This window comes from Homalodisca vitripennis, chromosome 6 (genome assembly GCF_021130785.1).
Source record: "Homalodisca vitripennis isolate AUS2020 chromosome 6, UT_GWSS_2.1, whole genome shotgun sequence".
NCBI classification, from domain to species: domain Eukaryota; kingdom Metazoa; phylum Arthropoda; class Insecta; order Hemiptera; family Cicadellidae; genus Homalodisca; species Homalodisca vitripennis.
The window spans coordinates 153,522,457-153,541,500 of record NC_060212.1 but is presented as its reverse complement, the minus strand read 5'-3'; the positions used below and the strand labels follow the sequence as shown (position 1 = coordinate 153,541,500).

Below are 19,044 nucleotides of genomic sequence, written 5' to 3'. Positions count from 1 at the left end.
ATGTATCATCTACATGAAAAATAGTTTACTTTTGTGATGGGAAACTTACGTTTGTCAATTTATTACTACAACAATATATTTTATTCCACCAGTATGAAATTCATGTTTGTTTCACACTTACTCAACCATTAAAGCCTGTTTTGAAAAGTTTTACCTTTAAAACATGTTTATTATAAAAAAAATCAATTACTTTATTCTTCTTTTATTATACAACCTATGTTATTAAGTAAATAAAACGTTTGTAAAATGTAACGCCTCCGTTAAAATGTTTGACCTTGAATTTTTTTTTCTTTTATCGTTGTTTTAATACTTGATAATACTATTTTAAAGTCATCCATTTAATAAAGTCAGTACAATAATACATTTCTATTCAGTTCTCTAAATTTAGAGCTAATGATTCGTTTTGTTTTCAGGCAGGTGTGGATAACGAGGGAGTGATCCAATACCTTAAGGGACAATTCTACAGCGATAAAGGGGTGGCTCTGAACGACTCTGGGTCGGCTAGGATCTCTCTACCCGTCTTCCCTAACGTGTACGACAGCAGCACCTGGAGTGTTGATTTCTACGACGTAAGGACCGACAAGGCGACTACGACCTACCTTAGGGCTCCAGGTTATGACAGACTATTTCATTAAAACCAACAATTTCACCTATAATAAAATGATAGATGTAATACTTACAAAATGTGATGTATGACAAATGACGTATTACATTAGTTTTCATTGCGATCTTAAGATGAAAACATGATATTCAAAGTATTTAATTATTTATTATTAAATATTTTAATGTTGCAAGACAAAATATTCAACAGAACATTTAAAATTTTGAACAATTTCAATATTTTTAATTGTCAGGGGAAATTTAAGATATTTCTAAATAACCTTATTTACTAGTGTTATGTATACACTTCTACCCAATAAATTGTAACTAGGATATTTTTACTACTCATCTCTTTGGGATTTTTATGAAACACGTAATTGTGTCTAATTTTAGATATAACATAAACTTATTTAGAAAACGGATTATAACTTTTTATTATATCAAAAATTACCTATATTTCTTTTGGGTAAACTGTCTTTATCTATGCCAGAAACTAGTTCATATAGGTTTAACTAATGATATGATGCCAAGCCTTTTATAATTTCTAAACAAAACTTAATGAGGAACTAGCATACAGTGGGTACATACATTGTTAATAATAAACATCGACGCACGTGGTAGACCTGAGTCTATATTACTAGAACTATCTGTTATCAGGATCATTATCGGGAATTGGAGCAATAGAACATATCATGGAGCATATAGCTTGGACTGTGAAGAAAGACCCTTTGTCGGTCAGACTCAACAATATGATGGTAGATAGCCCCATACCCAGTTACATTTCAGATCTCAAGGGCAATGCAGATTATGACGTCAGAGTTCAGCACTGCAGAGAATTTAACAGGGTGAGTCAAATCAAATAAAATTTCATTTATTTTTTACGTACAAATCGCGGAAATTATTATAATTGTTCAAATTGCAATTAAAACAGACAGGATTATATGTATTACAGTTAATACTAGAGTATGTTCAAAATAAATTTCGTACTAAAAATAATTTAAAATTAATATAAAATACCTTATGTCACAAAATAAATCAATTTAACAAAATTAACAGAGAAAATGGAAATAAAAAATATATAAATACGGATAAAACTACTTAATTATATTTAAGAACATGCAAGTAGACAATTCCAGGTTGAATTAGGACTACACATCTTTGCCCAGAGAGGTTTGGCATAGTTAATAGCTTCTTAGTTTAATTATTGTAACCTTCATTGATGTTGTTTCACAATTAGATTACATTAGGTTGTTAGGAATGTCTATGTGTAGCGTTTTAGTTACCAAAGGTTAAACTATGTAACATTTGTTAAGGTTATTTATATAAAGGTTATTTTAAATAAATTTAAATAGAAGGTATTTTTAGTGTGAAATTAGTGTGGGTGTAAGAGTTGTGGTATCGGACTAAACTGGGGCGTTAATACCAACTAAATTCCGATGGCCAGACTGCGATCATCATTTGAAATAGGGCGTACTTGATATCAAATAGGCCGTCACTCCAAGTAGGGCATACACGGCTTTCAACTAGTTGTCAAAGCTGTCAGGTCAATGTTGTTACACTTTAAACATTATTTTATTACGGATCATTTTTAATACATATTTTAAATACCTAAGCCTCGTAAAGAAACTTTTCCGCTTTTCAAAACATTTTTCACTAACGAAATACTTAAAAATCTATCTATGTTATTGAGATTTCATAAGTCATGCCTATGTATGTTTTAAAAATCTCTGAAATTGCATTTGCAGTTAAATCAGTGGAAGAAGAGAGGAATATCTTTGGTCCCTATGAGGTTCAAGCCACACTACAGAGGGGTTTATCATGCTTTGTTGTCTATTTTTCGGAATGACGCAACTGTCGCCATCACCCTCGGTGTCTGTGAGATGGGCCATGGTATAAATACCAAGGTAAGTTTCAAACAACAATTTTTAATTAGTTCTCTACGATTAGGGTATGGAATAAAAGATACGCCGAGTGTTATAAGTGGAAATATAATAATGAATAAAAAATGTATCAATAATAAACTAATCAGATGGAAATTACATAAACTTTACGTGTTTATTGGTATATTTATTTGTTATTTATTTACCTAACTCCAGTTTAAAAGTTAAATAATTTCACTATAAATTTTATATTATATTTTTTATAATTAGTTAGCAATTATTGTTTTATATATTTTGTTTATATTCGTAATAATCTGTAAATACTCGTAAATGTCGTAATATCTTATATGTAGTTTTTTTTTTAGTTGGCAATGTTTGCTAAGCTTCATCTATAAACTTTTATAGAAGTTCGACCAAAACCGTAAGCTCTGCACTTACAGGCATTAGTCATATGATTCTCATGTAGGAACTAACCGTACTTGCCTAATCGTATTTTACAATTTTATTGGAAACCTGTTATAAAAAAGGCAACTTTTAGCAAATGAATAAGGTATATCATTGTTTTTATTTCTAATACTTATAAGGGATACATGTGGGTGATTATGACTATTAAAAAAAGAATAGTCTTCTACAAGTAAGTTTCTATAACTTAAATTATTTACAGTATTATAAGTTATTATAAACTAACATGTCTATTGTCTTGACTTAAAAACTTAAAAACGGGTAATCTCTATCTGTTATGCTCCACTGAATTCAAAAAGACATTTACAACCTTAATATTAAATTTGTTTAAGATATTTGGTTTTCTTTCATAATACGTTTCACTTAAAAGACAATTTAGAAATATTATTTGATAAGTCAACATGAGACCCCAAAGATCAATCATCATCTAAAAATATGTTACAGTTATGTTTGGTGAAAAAATATCAAAAGTATAAAAGCAACAAATTTTATTACAATAAAAAACCCTCTGGTTTTTCTATTTCTTTCTTGGTAGAAGGGGGTTTTATAATTCCTATGGTTTGTCTTGAGCAACATCTGGCTCAATAAAAATAGCCTTAGCCACTACAATAAATAATAAATCTGTGCGTAGCGATTTCTTCTTCTGTGTCTTCGCCATTCTTCCTGAAGAACGTAAGCACAATTTTATCTCTTACCTTGCTTCAATCACAAGAGTAGCGACTATAGAAAGAACATACCAACTATTCTATGCACCAAAACCACCTGTATAGTCAAGTTTGGAGGTGGCCCACTTTGTCTGAAACTGGTAAAAAAACTGATTAGTCCAAGTTGTCTGCCATACACAAATGGACCTATCTCAAAACAATTCATGACATTATTTAATCTATACACGTAGATACTGATAGCATTGATATTTCTGTCCTGCACATGCCATTTCCTCTAAAAATAGTAGATTTTGTCGATCTTATCAGTCTATCGTAAACCGATAAAGCAACGCCTCCCCTTTCAACGCGCCAGTCTACAACAGTTATAATGAAGTTGAGAGATAAATGATAAAAAATATTATTACTATGAATTCCTACCTCTAACATAAGAATAGTGTTGATGTCATCGAATCTCTTGACTGTAATGCGGCATTAAAGCCGTTTTCAAATTCATTTCTTTGTTTGTTTAATCATGCCTGTCCTAAATGCTCAAAAAAGTAAAAGGCCATGGGAAAAAGCCTTGTATTTCGAAAAGAATGAGAACGTCTTGTGCACGCAAGCGGTAACTTTATGTTTTAAGTAAGACTAATTCTTCACCAGTTTGCATGTCTTATTTTATAAAGTATGACTCAATTCACGTAAGGTAATTTTGCATGCGTAAAATAATTTCAACGTTGATTACATAAACAGAGCCGTAATCTGGGTAGTGGGTAGGGCAACTTGGAAAGTGGTAAGTTATGAGAGCTCGGTAATTCAAGATCTTCTAACAACACTATTGTCCTTACTGATGGCAATGAAGGTATTCGAACCCCAGCTAATGAGAAAAAGAAATTAAGTAATATTTTGTTTCAATTGTAAACTGAACTATCACACCTGACTTCTTTCGATGCAGTTCTCGAGTATGTTGATAATATACCAGCTCTCCAAACTCCAACAACTAAATAACCTTTTTCTTTATTTGTTTGAGCCGAATACTATAACTGAGGTTGTAAAGTGGATTTAATATTCAAAAAGTCAAAGTCAAGTGGATGGGATGGAGTTACATCGGATATTTTTTTAAGTGTGCAAATTTCATGGCTTTTAATCTGGCTCATCTAATAAAACCTGTGCTTTTTCCCGGGAAATGTTAAGTTATCTGTCGCGGACGTAGGGCACCCATAAGAAAGGCAAATAACTGCGATTTCAAACAACAGAGTAATTTGTTATTTTAATTTTAATTTTTTGTTTTTGTTTTTTTGCTTGTGTTCGAAATGACCATTTTGGCAAGACTTTAACGATACTTCGACTCTAATGCACTTTTGACTGCATCTCTGTTTGGTTCTAAAAAGGTATATTCAAATTCTAGTGCTGTCAATAACTTCATAGAGATCCTTTAGGGTGCTTTGGATGAGTCGCTGTGTGTCGGTGCTATATACTGTGATTTAACCAAGGCTTTCGATTGTGTCAACCACTCCGTCCTTTTGGGCAAATTGCAAGAATGCAGAAAATGGCTTAAACTGTGCAGCTCTCTCACTTCTTTCCTCGTACCTCTCTGAAAGGAATCAGGCAGTTTCACTAAGAAATAAAGGTCAATTTCAAGGGGTTTGGATGAAAGTCTGTTTAAGAGTACCCCAAGGCCCCATACTTGGTCCTTTTACTATTGTCTATATATACAAATGTCCTTCCTTCCAAATTAATTCAAATATATTTTGCTATGCAGATGACAAAACTGTTCTGTCTGTCTTCTTGTCAAGATGATCTCAACCTAGATTTTATCACTAATCAGTCATATTGTGACTTGAATAAATAATGTAAGTAAGGTGGTTTTCAGTTAAATGAAGAGAAAACTAAGATAATCATTTTCTCAACACATTGCTGTGATTTAGAGAGACTCAGCGTAAATGGTATCAGCACAACATAGTCTGCTCTTCATCTTGGTGTTATTTTGGATGGTAAACCCAAATGGTCTAAACAAATTATACCCTATGCACAAACTTGTCTTCAATTAGTTTCTCTTTTCGAGTGTTAATGCCTGTATTTCACAAAAAACACTATCCATCACATATACTACCTTTTAACGTGTACAGTAGGTTCAAATATGCTATTGGATTTTGGGGATCATCTAGTGAAATTTCAAGAGTATCTAGAATCCGAAAGAGGATTGTTTGTACTATGGTCAGGATCTGGTCATCGTGCAAACTGTAAGCCTCTTTTTCAGCAGTTGAGTCTCATCATTGTTCAAAGTATCAACATACCTTAAGTTTTAACCTTCTTGAAAAATAACACCCTTTTCGCAGAAAATAGGCCTACCTTTAACCATCAGTACGAAACCCGTTATAAGGGTAACATGGCTCACCCGATTGTTGAAAAGGGCATACATCATTCAGCTCTGCGGCTCTTACCTCGCTGCTTCGGCACGTGAAAAACCTATCCAGCTCAAAACCTTTTCAAAAAAAAATAAACTCAATTTGCTGGAGATATTTCCACATACTGTAAGATAATTCCTGTCACATCTTACCTATATTTAAATTATATTAAGATACCTTTATTTATTTTTTATGATTGATTAAAGTATGTTCCTTATTTCATACAAAATTTCATTATTACCGAAATAAATGGATTTGATTCTGATTTAGCGTACTACAGGCACAGTATACCCAAAAATAAATTATTTTTATATGGAAATTAGGTTTTATAAATATTTATAATAAGTCTAAATAAATATTCCAGAATATTAGTTGATTTTTTTCCTATAATATATTTCAAAGCGTAATTTTTAGTATAAGAAATCGGGGTTTTCCACACTGATACAGAATACATTATTGTTTATATTAACTTCAATTAAGTTACAATTGGAAAAAATTTGAAAATATACGTTTTTGTAAGGTTGGTTTAGATTAAGGTCGTGAAATATTATAATATATTATAAGCAAGGGCTGTTGTGAGAGGATTTAAATAACAGATTCGATTGGCAATACAACACCCTCCAATGAACCAACACAATATTTTATTCTTAATAGCATTTCCTTATATTGATTAAAATTTTAATTAACAATGGATAACGGTAACCGACATATTGAGCAAAAATTTTAATAGTTTGAACACATGTTTAATATAAAATTATTCATTACAATTTAGGTTTAATTTAATTAACTGTAACATTTACTAGTAATGTTTGTAGTGTTGCAATAAATATGTGTTCATGGACTAACGTGAGAAAACTTTCTTTTAAAATATCTAAACATTTACATAAATTTACATGATTAAAACAAATGAGTGACTTTTCGACATTTAAATAAAATATATTAAATAAGAAAATATGAATTTCAATAATAAACTATTCATTTGATTTCTACACATTATATCTTTTCTTTTTATTACTTTAGGTACAGGTTTGGAATTGTAAATGAGACGTATTAAAATGATTAATGGACCCTGAAATGTAACACTACGTTCCTAAAATTAAATACAACATTTTCCTAACTTACATTTGTTTGCACTTGACACTTATTACGCCTAAAAGATATTTCCCCGCACACGAACACAAGCACTGGCACTCACGAACGTCGCTTTTCGAATCCCGTCCTCGACTTCCTTTCCCTCCCTCGTTGTTGCTCATTTTCATGTTGTTCTCCCGCCAGCTCATGACCACGCCTCTGCCAAATCTCTCCATCATAATTGGTGAGTATAATTTTTCATATCAGCATGTCTGTCCCTTACATCGTCGCATGAGTTTTAGAAATAAGCATTTCCGCTGCTTAAACAAGTATTTCCTGTTTGTTCATCATCGGTGTCTGGGCGGATGTGCGTATCCACTTCCATCCGGAGGATGTTTGTCTCAAATTGTAATACAAGACTTCCTTTCCAGCAACTATCTGTACATTGATTCTATGAATATTTTTATGCTAATAATTACGTATGTCTTACAGACGTATAAGGTTATAACATACTCTATATGATATCCAAATAAATAATCTATTTGTAGCCTGTGGTATTGCCAGGTAGCCCAGATTGCTGCCCACGAGCTTGGCATCCCTCTAGTCTACATACAAGTCAAGGCCAGTTCTAATCTTACAGCCCCTAACGATATCTTCACAGGAGCAAGCACGTCCTCGGATGGAGTTTGTTTTGTAAGTAACAGCCAGTTGTCTACAGCACTTATTTTAATTTATAATTAACGAAATTTTCACAATACTGTCATTGGAACGTCATCAAAACTATAATTCCTTAAATATCAATATCCAGTTAAGACTACATCTTTAGCTAGATATATTAAACATAGAGATAATTGTACACGAAACAAGGATCTGAGTACTATTGTAAAATCTGTACCATACTGCATAGCCTTCCGTGATGTTTTACATATTTGATATTGTTTAACATGGCTTTATTGTTTAATATTGCTCTAACTTAGACCATTAAAATTAGTCATTCTGCGTTGAAGAGACGATAAACGTTGTTAGTTTCCAGGCTGTTAGAAAATGCTGTCAGAAGATAAACTCTCGACTAGAACCCCTGAGACGTTCTGTAGGACCTGACACGCCTTGGACTGAGTTGATTGAAAAAGCTTATCAGCAAAGAATCGATCTAAATACGACGTACATGTAAGTACCCTATGTCCTAATTCATATTAAATTGAATGAATAATTTACTCTGTACTTTTCAATGTATAAACATTGATTAGGAACAATTTAACTCATACTGTTATTTTAAGAGCTCTTATTTTCGGAATCACTGCATTATTACTTAGTAAATTAATTTATAGATAATAACCAAAGGTAAAAGTTATTTAGGTTGATGAAAACATGATTTTATCTTCAATGTGCCATATTAAAGAAAAAAATGTGACCATGTTTCACCAATACAGTAATGTTACTTAGATGGGCACTAAATATTTCATAAACATAGTTTAACATATATCACACTGTATAAGTCCATACACGTAACTCAGTATAATAGACAGGGGCGATTTCAGTGAATGTTGAATTTAGCTCCAATTCACCTTCCTCTTAGTACAGTATCTGAAATCTAATGCAGTCACAGATATGAATCATGGAATTTAGAGTTGTTTAAAAAACATAATTATACATTTATATAAAGTTATGAATTATGTTGAGATCATAGTTGTAATCCACCGTGTGTGTTGGAACATTTAATTTTGAATAAAACTTTCATCCAGAGATTTTACTTAAAGCTCATGAATTGCTGATACCAAAAATAAAGTATTTTATGTTATTGATACTTCTCCTTCTATAGTGACAAAGTAATATAGCTTAACTTTTTCTTTTTACTTAATTTAGGTAAATGTAGTATGAGTATGTACCGTTTTACTGTCACATGAGGGGTTAGCTTTGAAATTTAAATTTTTGTGAAGGTTCAAAAAGGAAAAGAAAATCTTCTGAAGTAAATAAAGTTCAAACTAAAATAAAACTTCTTCTTGAAAATAATTACTGGATTTAAAATTAAAAATAAAAACTTCTTGATGACTTTTAAATTCAAACTTGTAATATATTCGTCACTCCAAAAATGTACAAAGTTCTTACAGCTTGTCTTCTATTCAATTTTAAAAAATCAAAACTTTCATACTCTAATCTGATCTGGCAATTCTTCACTTTAATTTATCTTCAAAATTCAATTTTAATTTTATTACTAATTTTCTTTACATTACTTTAACTATTGCTTCTTTTCAGTGTTAGAATTTTCATTACATAAATAATGCTGAAAGCATCTGGAACAACCACAAAACTCTTTTAGTATTTTTACATAAAATTTTATATACATGTGCTCACTGCACCAACAAGTTTTATATTGCACAGATCAAAAGGACAAGTTCCTAAATTGCCATTAAATTTAATTTTTACAATATTTCTTTCCCTAAAATTATTCAAAATACTAAGAATGAATATTGATTAGACTCCAGTTTAAAAGTACACTTACCCGCAGGTTCTATGACGATTAGCAAATAAAAACTCTAAGCACTTTCAAAGACTACTCGTTACTACTACTTCCGATCAACTGAGACGGGAGGTACGGCACGTCTACCTCACCCCACCTCTCAATTTCGTTATCAAACACTGCCATCTGCGATGCGCGCCTCGCTGACAGCAGCCTCTTTTGTACTGTCCAGTCCTTATCATTCTTCTGGGCCTACTCCTTCCACCGGTAATCCAGTTACCCCAGAATTACAATTTAATACAATCGGTACAAGTAGAAAAAAGAATTCTCGTATAAATAAAACATTTATAAAACCCTATGGCTTATTTGTGTAAACTATTATATAAAATGGCTAATAATTAAAAAAAACAAATTTAATGGTTTTGTTGGTATGTGATAATACTTAATAAAACTCTACAGTGTAAACAGTAAAAAACTCATTTGCAGTAAAAAATTTCATATAAGTATATATTTGAAATTAAGCTACACGCTTATTGTAGATGATATTTGGGTAAATTTTTAAAAGCAAATGTTGGGTAAAACACACACATATACATACATACATACTTACACACATACGTCTGTGTGTGTGTTCGTGTGCGTGTGTGCTATTCAAAATCTTCCATATCATAAGGAAAATGATTTTATAGTAAATATTTAAAATTAGAGGAGTTGGAATCCGACATTTCATTGCAAACAATGCCGATGACAGTTTATGCTAAAACTGCTATATTTTATATATCTTCTGGGACAATCTGTAATCACCTTTTTTACTTGTTTGTAATACTAAGTCAATTTCTATTGCAGGTTTCGGCCGGAAGATGACGAATATAACTTGTATGGTCTTTGCGCTCTTGAGGTCGAAATTGATTGCTTGACTGGAGAACACAGGGTAACCAAACTAATCTATAGCTTATTTATTGGTTTACTGACTATACTTAAGATATAGATTTTACTTCGAAAAAACTATATAGCGATGATAATATTTCAGTTGATCATCCGTTAAGAATACTAGAATACTTCACAGATGTTGATTAAAACTGTATTCTGCTTTGTTGAGGATTTTTTTATTTTTAAACATACTAAACAAGAATTTTTTTAAAGTTTATATAAACACATACACATGAGTCAAGCGTATTGTCTACTAATATATTATTATCAGAACAAATAATTGCTCCTAAAACCCTGATACTGACTAAAAGGTCTAACTAACCTCAATAAGTGGTGGATGGATAAATTTAACCACCTTAATAAAAAATGCAATTGTAATTTGCGTGAATATCTATTAAACTAGACTTGATTTATTATTTATATATTATAAATATCCTGATATGCGATCAACATATAGCTCAGTGAAAATTGTAATGAATAATACTTTGGAAATTCAAACATTACTCTTTAAACTTGTAACTAGTCTAAAATGGATCAGGAGAATGGAATATCTGTTATCTGATATTTTAGTGGTTATCACTTATTTGTATAGTTGTTTTATAATAATATTTAAAAAGGACATGCCTACGATGTACCTATCATTAAATAGGAAATCACGTGAAAAGCTGCGGTTAATTGCTATTTAATATAATAGTAGTATTCATTCATATATTTATAATAATATATATATATATATATATATATATATATATATATATATAAACGTGAATAATACGTACGTAACACTCATGTAAGCACATATCTGCTTTCAACAATATAAACCTTGACTGAAAAGTTCCTAAAAATATGTACAAATGTTTGTATGGATCTATTTTATGCATCATATGCTATAAATCACACATTACATCTCATATAACATTTCACAATTCTTGTATTATGGCTATCGAAACTTGATTTTTGTGTGATTTCGTAACCATATTCATAATAATCAAAATAGGCCAATCATAGTCGGGCACACTACGTTTAGATATATTATTACTTTAGTACTGACCTGTTATATTAAGGGCAAGTAATTTGTAACCATCAAGAAAATTTTGCTTTCAGGTTGTAAGAGTTGATCTTTTACAAAATACTGGTACAAGTTTAAATCCATACATAGACATAGGGCAGGTTGAAGGAGCTTTCCTCATGGGCCTAGGACACTTTACAAGTGAAGAGCTCATATTCAACCCTACAACAGGTCTTCTGACCACAGACCGAACTTGGGTGAGTGGTTTATGACCAAAAACTTCTTTTTGCGGTAGATAATTAAAACAAAAGGTTCAGAAAAATTTGTTTTCACAGCAATTTGTGTATTTCATGACTAACTATATCAAACAGGATACTTAATAATAAGTTTTCTTATTAGTTCTTAAAAATTTACCTCAGAGAATCTTACAGAACTCTTGTTACCTTCCACGTAGGATTCCATAAGTGTTATAAAATCCAAGATACAAATGAGATTAGGATATAATTTTAGATTCACATCACCTGCAACTTGATTCTAGATAAAACAGAAAACCACGCTTGAGAGAAACCCGTAAACTTGCCGAAATAGTATGCGGCGGTTCATTAATAAACTACCCGAATGCTTCGCTGAACCGTTACAGATACAGGAGAATTTCCTTTACACAGAGCATATCAGTATACGCGTCTCTTGTAGATAAAACTATATTTTATTATATATAACTTGCCTATGCATACCTCCATCGCTTCAAAACCCTGTTACTTGGATAATAAGAGAATAATATGCCCTCAATCTACAAAGCAGAGTCTGGACATTAAAGCGTTCAGCACACATTGACCTCAATCTGCGGTCCTAATCGTCAAGAATTTATTTAAAATTAGTTGGCAAAACAAATCTGTGTAACCATGTCTTCAAATATCCATTAAAATTAAAACAAAAACATGATAATCCTTTTTTATAATGTTCTAATCGGTTGTCCCTGGGCATTCGTCTTAGGTGGTTGCGTTGGTGGGCTCTTTAAGAAAAACTTTGAAAGTCACCGTCCTACGAAGAAGGGAAGATTTTTATTCTAAGATGCTAATTCAAAATGCCCTACTAGATAAAGAGAATGACAAGGAACCATATTAATAATATGTTGATTTAGAATCTGAAAACAAATTCTCCAGCACGAATCCCTGCGCTCTTCTCTTCTCGATGTGATTTTCATTAATCAGCACTCAAACAGGCGTTAGCAATCTTTTTAGGCAATCTAAATCTTCAAATTCATCAAGACGTGGGAGAGGACGAGCCTTTTCAGATAAGGATGACGTTCGGGACGATGCATTGAATGAGGGAACGAGTTACATAGAATGTCAACTTTAATTATTTTCTAAATTAAACCAGTAGTGCTCATTAAAGGCGAGTAATGAATAAAGGCTTGCAAGCCAAGTCTCAAAATTTACGTCAGGCTTTGTTGTTACCCTCACTATTCAAGTCATTCTCCATATGCAGTTTCAATGTTATAAATAGTCCCTAATTAGTATTAGTGAGGCAAGGAACTGCAGACAGCCTAATTTATTTGCAAGACAGGCTCTTACACTGGGTATGGTAATATCATCTGTCCGTATTGAGGTTTATTACACTTTTATTGACCACAGATCGTTAATTTTTAAGTAATTCCAATGCACGAATCTGAGTACTTTAATCAACGAAAAAGATTTTACTTTAAAACGATTATTATATTCTTATTTATGACCTCATATGATCCTGAAATATTTTAAATCTTGTTATGTTGTCTGCTGTTATCTGGGCTTTTAGTTTATTTACTGTTTTCTTCTTAAACCTATTTTATATGTATATATATATATATATCCTATATTTCCTGTATTTTTATGTTATTAACTCCTCTTATAGGGTTTCTATGTATATTAATGTAATGAAAGTAACTAAAACCCTTTTAAATAAACTTTTTATTACATACACGTGTTTCGGTTTTTAACCATCATCAGTGTACATTAACCTCTAAATAAACAAATAAATAATAAACAATTAGATATACACATGTGGACCTTTTAAACATATGTTAAATTTAAATGACACTGTTGTAATTTTCTTATTAGTAATCTGTATTTAATATTTTAATTTTTTCAAAAATTGGATTTGTCTTATTTTTCAGATTACTATTTAAAATGTTATGAGGATCTTTATTATAATTTAGATAAATATGTAATTCTTCTTTTGTGTTTAATTTCTCTCCTTTCCTTTCGATATCTAAAATTTCCATGTTCTTTTCAATATTTGTGTAGTTATGGTAAGTCTCCAATAAGTGTTCAGCAAAATTTGATTTTATTGTAGACACGTTATTTGCTTTCAAAGCATGTATGTGTTTTTTAAACCTTTTATTAAAATTTCTTCCAGTTTGCCCAATATAATAGCTTTTCACAGTCACTACAGTTAATTTTGTATACTCCAGATTGTTTGTATAATTCCTGTTTGTCATCATTTTGGTTCACTTTGTTTTCAATAAGTTTAAATGTATTATTTCTTGTTTGGTTACTGTATATACAAAATAGGTTTAATAAGAAAACAGTAAGTAAACTACAAGCCCAGATATGTATATATATATTTGAATTTATTTATTATTTATATTGATTTAGAGTATTTATTATACAAAAATTACATTTTAATTTCACACTTTAAACCTATATTTTACGTTATAACTTACTTGCTATTATAACTTATTACTGTGTTATTATTAATTATCATATATTTTTTATTAATTCATTACTGTATATGTATGTTTTACGCTAAGATTATTTTGTACTGTTTCCACCTGTCTACTAATCTAATTTAACAAAAAATTATTGCGTTTATATTAATAAATCTGTTTTACTATTATAGTACGTTAGGTTTACAGTTGGAGGTGAAATAAATCAATATTAGTGCTACAACTTTGCTTTTGGCCGCTTTTATGTGGATAGAAAAAAACTTGCAAAAACTTTAAAATGTGGTAAAGGAATAACGAATTTTCAGATTATACCAACTGATACTAGTTGCAACTAAAAATATTTGAGCAACAACCCAGTATACATTACTATTACGGCTACTAGTTTTTCCAGATTCCAAGATAGTTTTTATTGAGATTTCGGAACCCCACTAAACTACCTAAGATGTCTAGTGGTAAGATACCATGTACCAAGAAGAATTGTCCACTGCCTAGATCCAGAAGCTAGTGACCATAGAATACCTGAAGAGTGAGATGTATAAAAATGTCTGCACATATCACATATCATTTTACCAGTCACACACATATTGATTTAGTTGGCTAAATAACTTAGGTAAATAAAATCCTTGTTTTACAAAGAAATGTATACGCTTGAGTGATAATTTAGTGAAAAATTTGTTAATTTTTGTCTTGTAAGGTTTCAAGATTGTGAAACGTCTGAATTATTATATTAAATTTTACAAACTTTAACGTTATTGAATTAAAATTTCTGTAAAAGTTAAAAATATTAACTAATAATACATATTCAATTTTCCATGTCCAAATTACACCATATGTAAAATCTACATCTTTCCCACTGAACCAGAAATTTGAAGACAGAAACAAAACCGTCTCACATTGAGCAATATTAAAATAACAGTAATGTATGTAACAGTATTATACGTTGTTAGGATCGGTGATGTCTGAAACTTCGGTATTTGTTTTATTTTCTATAATTAAATTTATTGCTAAGTTTGAGGAGAAAATTTGTTTTGATGATATTTTATTATTACATTGTATAGAATAATTCATTTAAAAATATTCATAGCTCAAAACATGTCAATAACAGCAAACAAACATATTTTGAAAATGGAATGATTCAATAAAGATTTCCAATTGTGCAAACTAAACTATAAAACATATTATCTCAGAGTTTGAATGCTTGCAAAACTACTAATGTCACTAATTATAACCATAATGTCATAGAATTACTATTTTTCACACAATGGAAAACCTAAGACCTATTAAAATGTGCTCTGTGTTTATAATATTACTTTTCTTTAGGAATACAAGGTGCCCGGTGCAAAAGATATTCCAGAGGATTGGAGAATACATTTCTGTAAAGATCCAAACGGTCCACCAGTTGGAGTTTATGGGTCTAAATGTGAGTGTTTATGTTCCAATATATGGAACGTGTTAAGTTTCTGTTTGAAAATACAATTTGCTTTGTTTATAACACATTTATATTTAAAAATAAGCATTTAATTAATTTAAGTTAAACTAGGTTAGCTATAATGTTGAATTCAAAAGTTATTCAATTACTAAAGTTTTACTAAATAAGATTCATAATTTCTTCTATTTACTAATAAGTTATAAATCGATTTCTGATGATCCAATCTATTTCAGGGATGGGAAATTTTGTTTATTAAATTCATATTTTTTAAGATAACTTTTCCTAGTTCATAAAAAGTGGAATACAATAATTTTTATCAATCCATGTCACAATTACATTAAAGTACGAATTTCTCAATATTATAATCAGCCCCAAACTAAACTGCTGTAGTAATAAGTTGTCTTTTCATTCCTTTAAAATAAAAACAAATCAAATTTTGTATTAAATATAATATAAGAAAATTACACAATTTTTAATATTTTTATCCTAACGAAATATTTTTTATACATATAAAAACGTCAAAATCTCTGAAGCTACAGGACATGTAAATACCGTAATGCTTTCAAATTATTATCTGTAGTCTGATTATCTTCAGTAAATATTTGAGCCTGATTGGAAAATTTCAGAAATTTCTAATATAAATGCCTACAACTTCACGTGGTATAATCAAACCAAATGTTTTTTTTTAATTTTTCTGTAATCAGGGCAGTGTCTATATCTATTACAAATAAATTTTTGTTTAATTTGCTTCTTTTCAAGGAAGGCATCTTTTGTTTAAAGCAGTTCAAAATTTAAGATCTTTTCACATTTTGAGTATTATACATGAAAATTAAAGTTAGAAAACCAAATCTATTTGATGTTATTGATGTTTTCTGATGTGTCTTAGAATAACTTCTTTGAATACCCTCCCATTTTACTATCTTTCGTAACTCTTTCCATCACAGGCCGTGTACTATCCATGCCTGGATGATGAAATTTAATATTAATTCTGGTTATTGTAGGTCTTTGATGGTACTTACTATTTCCCATCTCAACTGTGCTATTAACTGCATGTGCTGTGTCAATATATGCCTCCTTTGTTTCAAATTAAAAGAGATCAGGCCGCAGTAAATTTTTGTACAAATAGTGTAAATACTTAGGTAACCCATATTAGCTGAAACGTATAAAGTTAAAAATAATCAACAAAACATTAATCTCACAATCTTAACCCACTGAAATTTCTTTATCTTTTGGTACACATAATGGAAATACCTTACCATTTGGTGTACACATTATACTAACTCGCCACATTTCTTCTCAACTACAAAGCATTGGTTTACAACTACTACATGGCTATAGGTTGTAAATCCACATCTAAAATAAAATTTACCACCTTAAAGATTACAGAAGATATCTTCTGGTAAAGTTGTACATTCAGAAATGTATATCTGTTGTTATAGCTCAAGGTGAAGCTCCTCTAGTGATGTCGGTATCTGTAGTGTTCGCGATCCGACGGGCCATCGAGTCCCTCCACCGAGACTTAGGGCTGCCGGATACCTTCTTTAATAACGGTAAAATAATTTATTGTAATTCGTAGTTTAAACAATTGTATGTTTATTTATGATTTAATCTATTGCCATACTCAGAGACTGGATAGTTTCAAACATTTCTTGAAAATAAGACTCACTATTGTGAGTGCACAATTTTTACATTATACATGTAAACTAAGTTCAAATATAAATATAAACTCTAGTCATATAATCCTTATTTTAAGATATACCTTTCCACTTTTGGGATTACTATAATTTTGTATTTATACGCTGCGCGATAGAAAAAATGGAAGGTAAACGCATAATTTTTCTATTTAGTTCTAAAATTAAACCTTCTACTGTTAAATACCCCATCAATGTAAAGTCCAGACTAGAAGGTGGTGGAACGTCAACTCATGTAAAGTCCCATCTCGTTCCGTTTTATCCGGTTTAAGTAGACTCGCCAACATCTTACCGATTCCATGATCGCGATGACGTTTAGCAAACCCCCATTTCACTTCATGTAATGCGTACCATCAGAATTTGGAGACAACGAGACATGATTTTGCATTATGCAGCAATCAGCATTAAAACTTTTTACCGCCTATGTACGATTAAGAGTGATACCTTATATAATTTCTGATCAAGTACAAATAACTAACAACGTGTTAATAAAACTTGTTTAAATATAAGTGCCAAGTGTAATATTTTCCATAGCTGCCACGCACACTTCTCATAGGAAATACGTATTTTTAACGACCACACTGCATAATATGAGAATAATGATTTACTAGTTTTAAATAGATAATACGAATATCTCTTTCGCTATATTTTTAACGTTTTCCTTCTTTTTCATAGTTCAATTTTTATTTAAACACTCACAACACTCTGCAGTAGTGTATATGTTCTTAATATGTATATAATGATATTCTAAAATTTATAAATTACTTTCTTCTTTATCTCAATTTTGAAATACAACCCGTTTTTAAATATGAAACTGACTGTAGATACGTGAAGAGCTCACTAGGCTTTATGTATATTAAACTAATATCAGACCAATATTTTGTGCACAACTATGAGAATCATTTTGTGCTTCTGCAACATCCTCATCAACATAATGCTCGTATTGAAAGTTAACTGGTCAGATCATTATGCAAGTTATAAATAATTAACTTTGCTTATATTTAACCTTCAAAAATTAGGAAAGATCGTTAAAAACAGTGTTAGATTTTTTATTTAAAATGTTATTTTACATGTACGACTTGTTGGAGTAAGATGTGTTTAGATATCTTAGCGTTCTTATAGAAAATGTTTGATTTCAGATCCTCCTTGTACGACTGAGAATATCTTCCTGAGATGTGGGTCAAAAATTGAAAATTATACTTTATGATTCAATATAAGATGCCTAAGTTATTTAAAATGATCCTGTATTGGTAATTTTTTTTATTTTCACAATTTGAATTAAAGTATAAATTATTATTAATTTTAAACAGTTACTATTATGTAACATCATCGCTTTTGACTATAAAATATCAAAACATCGACACTTTATAAATTATGTATGCCTGTGAACAAGCTAAAATGGAATATTACCGCACAGCTTTTGTACCAAAAAATAAATAAAAACAAAAATGGTTGCGCGAGGTGGAGATTTCACTCCATAATGTCCAGGTTTTTAACTAAAATTTAGCTATAATTTAATATTAATTAATTATCATCTATTGCTTATTTGGAGAAGAGCAATAGTAAAACAGTCTCCATAACAATTTTTGTCTGGATGATTCCTCAATACAACTAAAACTAATGAAAATAAATGTATTTCTTATCAGTATAAAACGGAAACATACAATTGAAGCATATACGTGTTAATTTCTCTGCTTTTCCGTAAGTCACTGATAAAATCCTATATGAAAACTTAAAAGAAGACCTCAAAGATTGGAGTAC

At 30.5% G+C, this 19,044-nt stretch overlaps 1 protein-coding gene across 2 annotated transcripts in view; it reads left to right on the top strand.

Moving 5' to 3' along the window:
- Window positions 1–18,500, top strand: part of LOC124365030 (xanthine dehydrogenase-like) — a 34,551-nt gene extending 16,051 nt beyond the window's left edge. Inside the window, exons 18-27 of one of the 2 annotated variants that reach the window (XM_046820918.1) lie at window positions 414–612; window positions 1,258–1,445; window positions 2,346–2,504; window positions 7,627–7,755; window positions 8,096–8,229; window positions 10,367–10,451; window positions 11,555–11,716; window positions 15,484–15,583; window positions 17,032–17,142; window positions 18,423–18,500. In XM_046820918.1, the coding sequence (XP_046676874.1) occupies window positions 414–612; window positions 1,258–1,445; window positions 2,346–2,504; window positions 7,627–7,755; window positions 8,096–8,229; window positions 10,367–10,451; window positions 11,555–11,716; window positions 15,484–15,583; window positions 17,032–17,142; window positions 18,423–18,490 (1,335 nt within the window). In that variant the 3' untranslated portion in view covers window positions 18,491–18,500. Of the gene's footprint in view, window positions 1–413; window positions 613–1,257; window positions 1,446–2,345; window positions 2,505–7,610; window positions 7,756–8,095; window positions 8,230–10,366; window positions 10,452–11,554; window positions 11,717–15,483; window positions 15,584–17,031; window positions 17,143–18,422 lie in introns of those variants that run through there. The other variant, XR_006922691.1, reaches the window with a different exon arrangement.
- The last annotated feature ends 544 nt before the right edge of the window (window positions 18,501–19,044 follow it).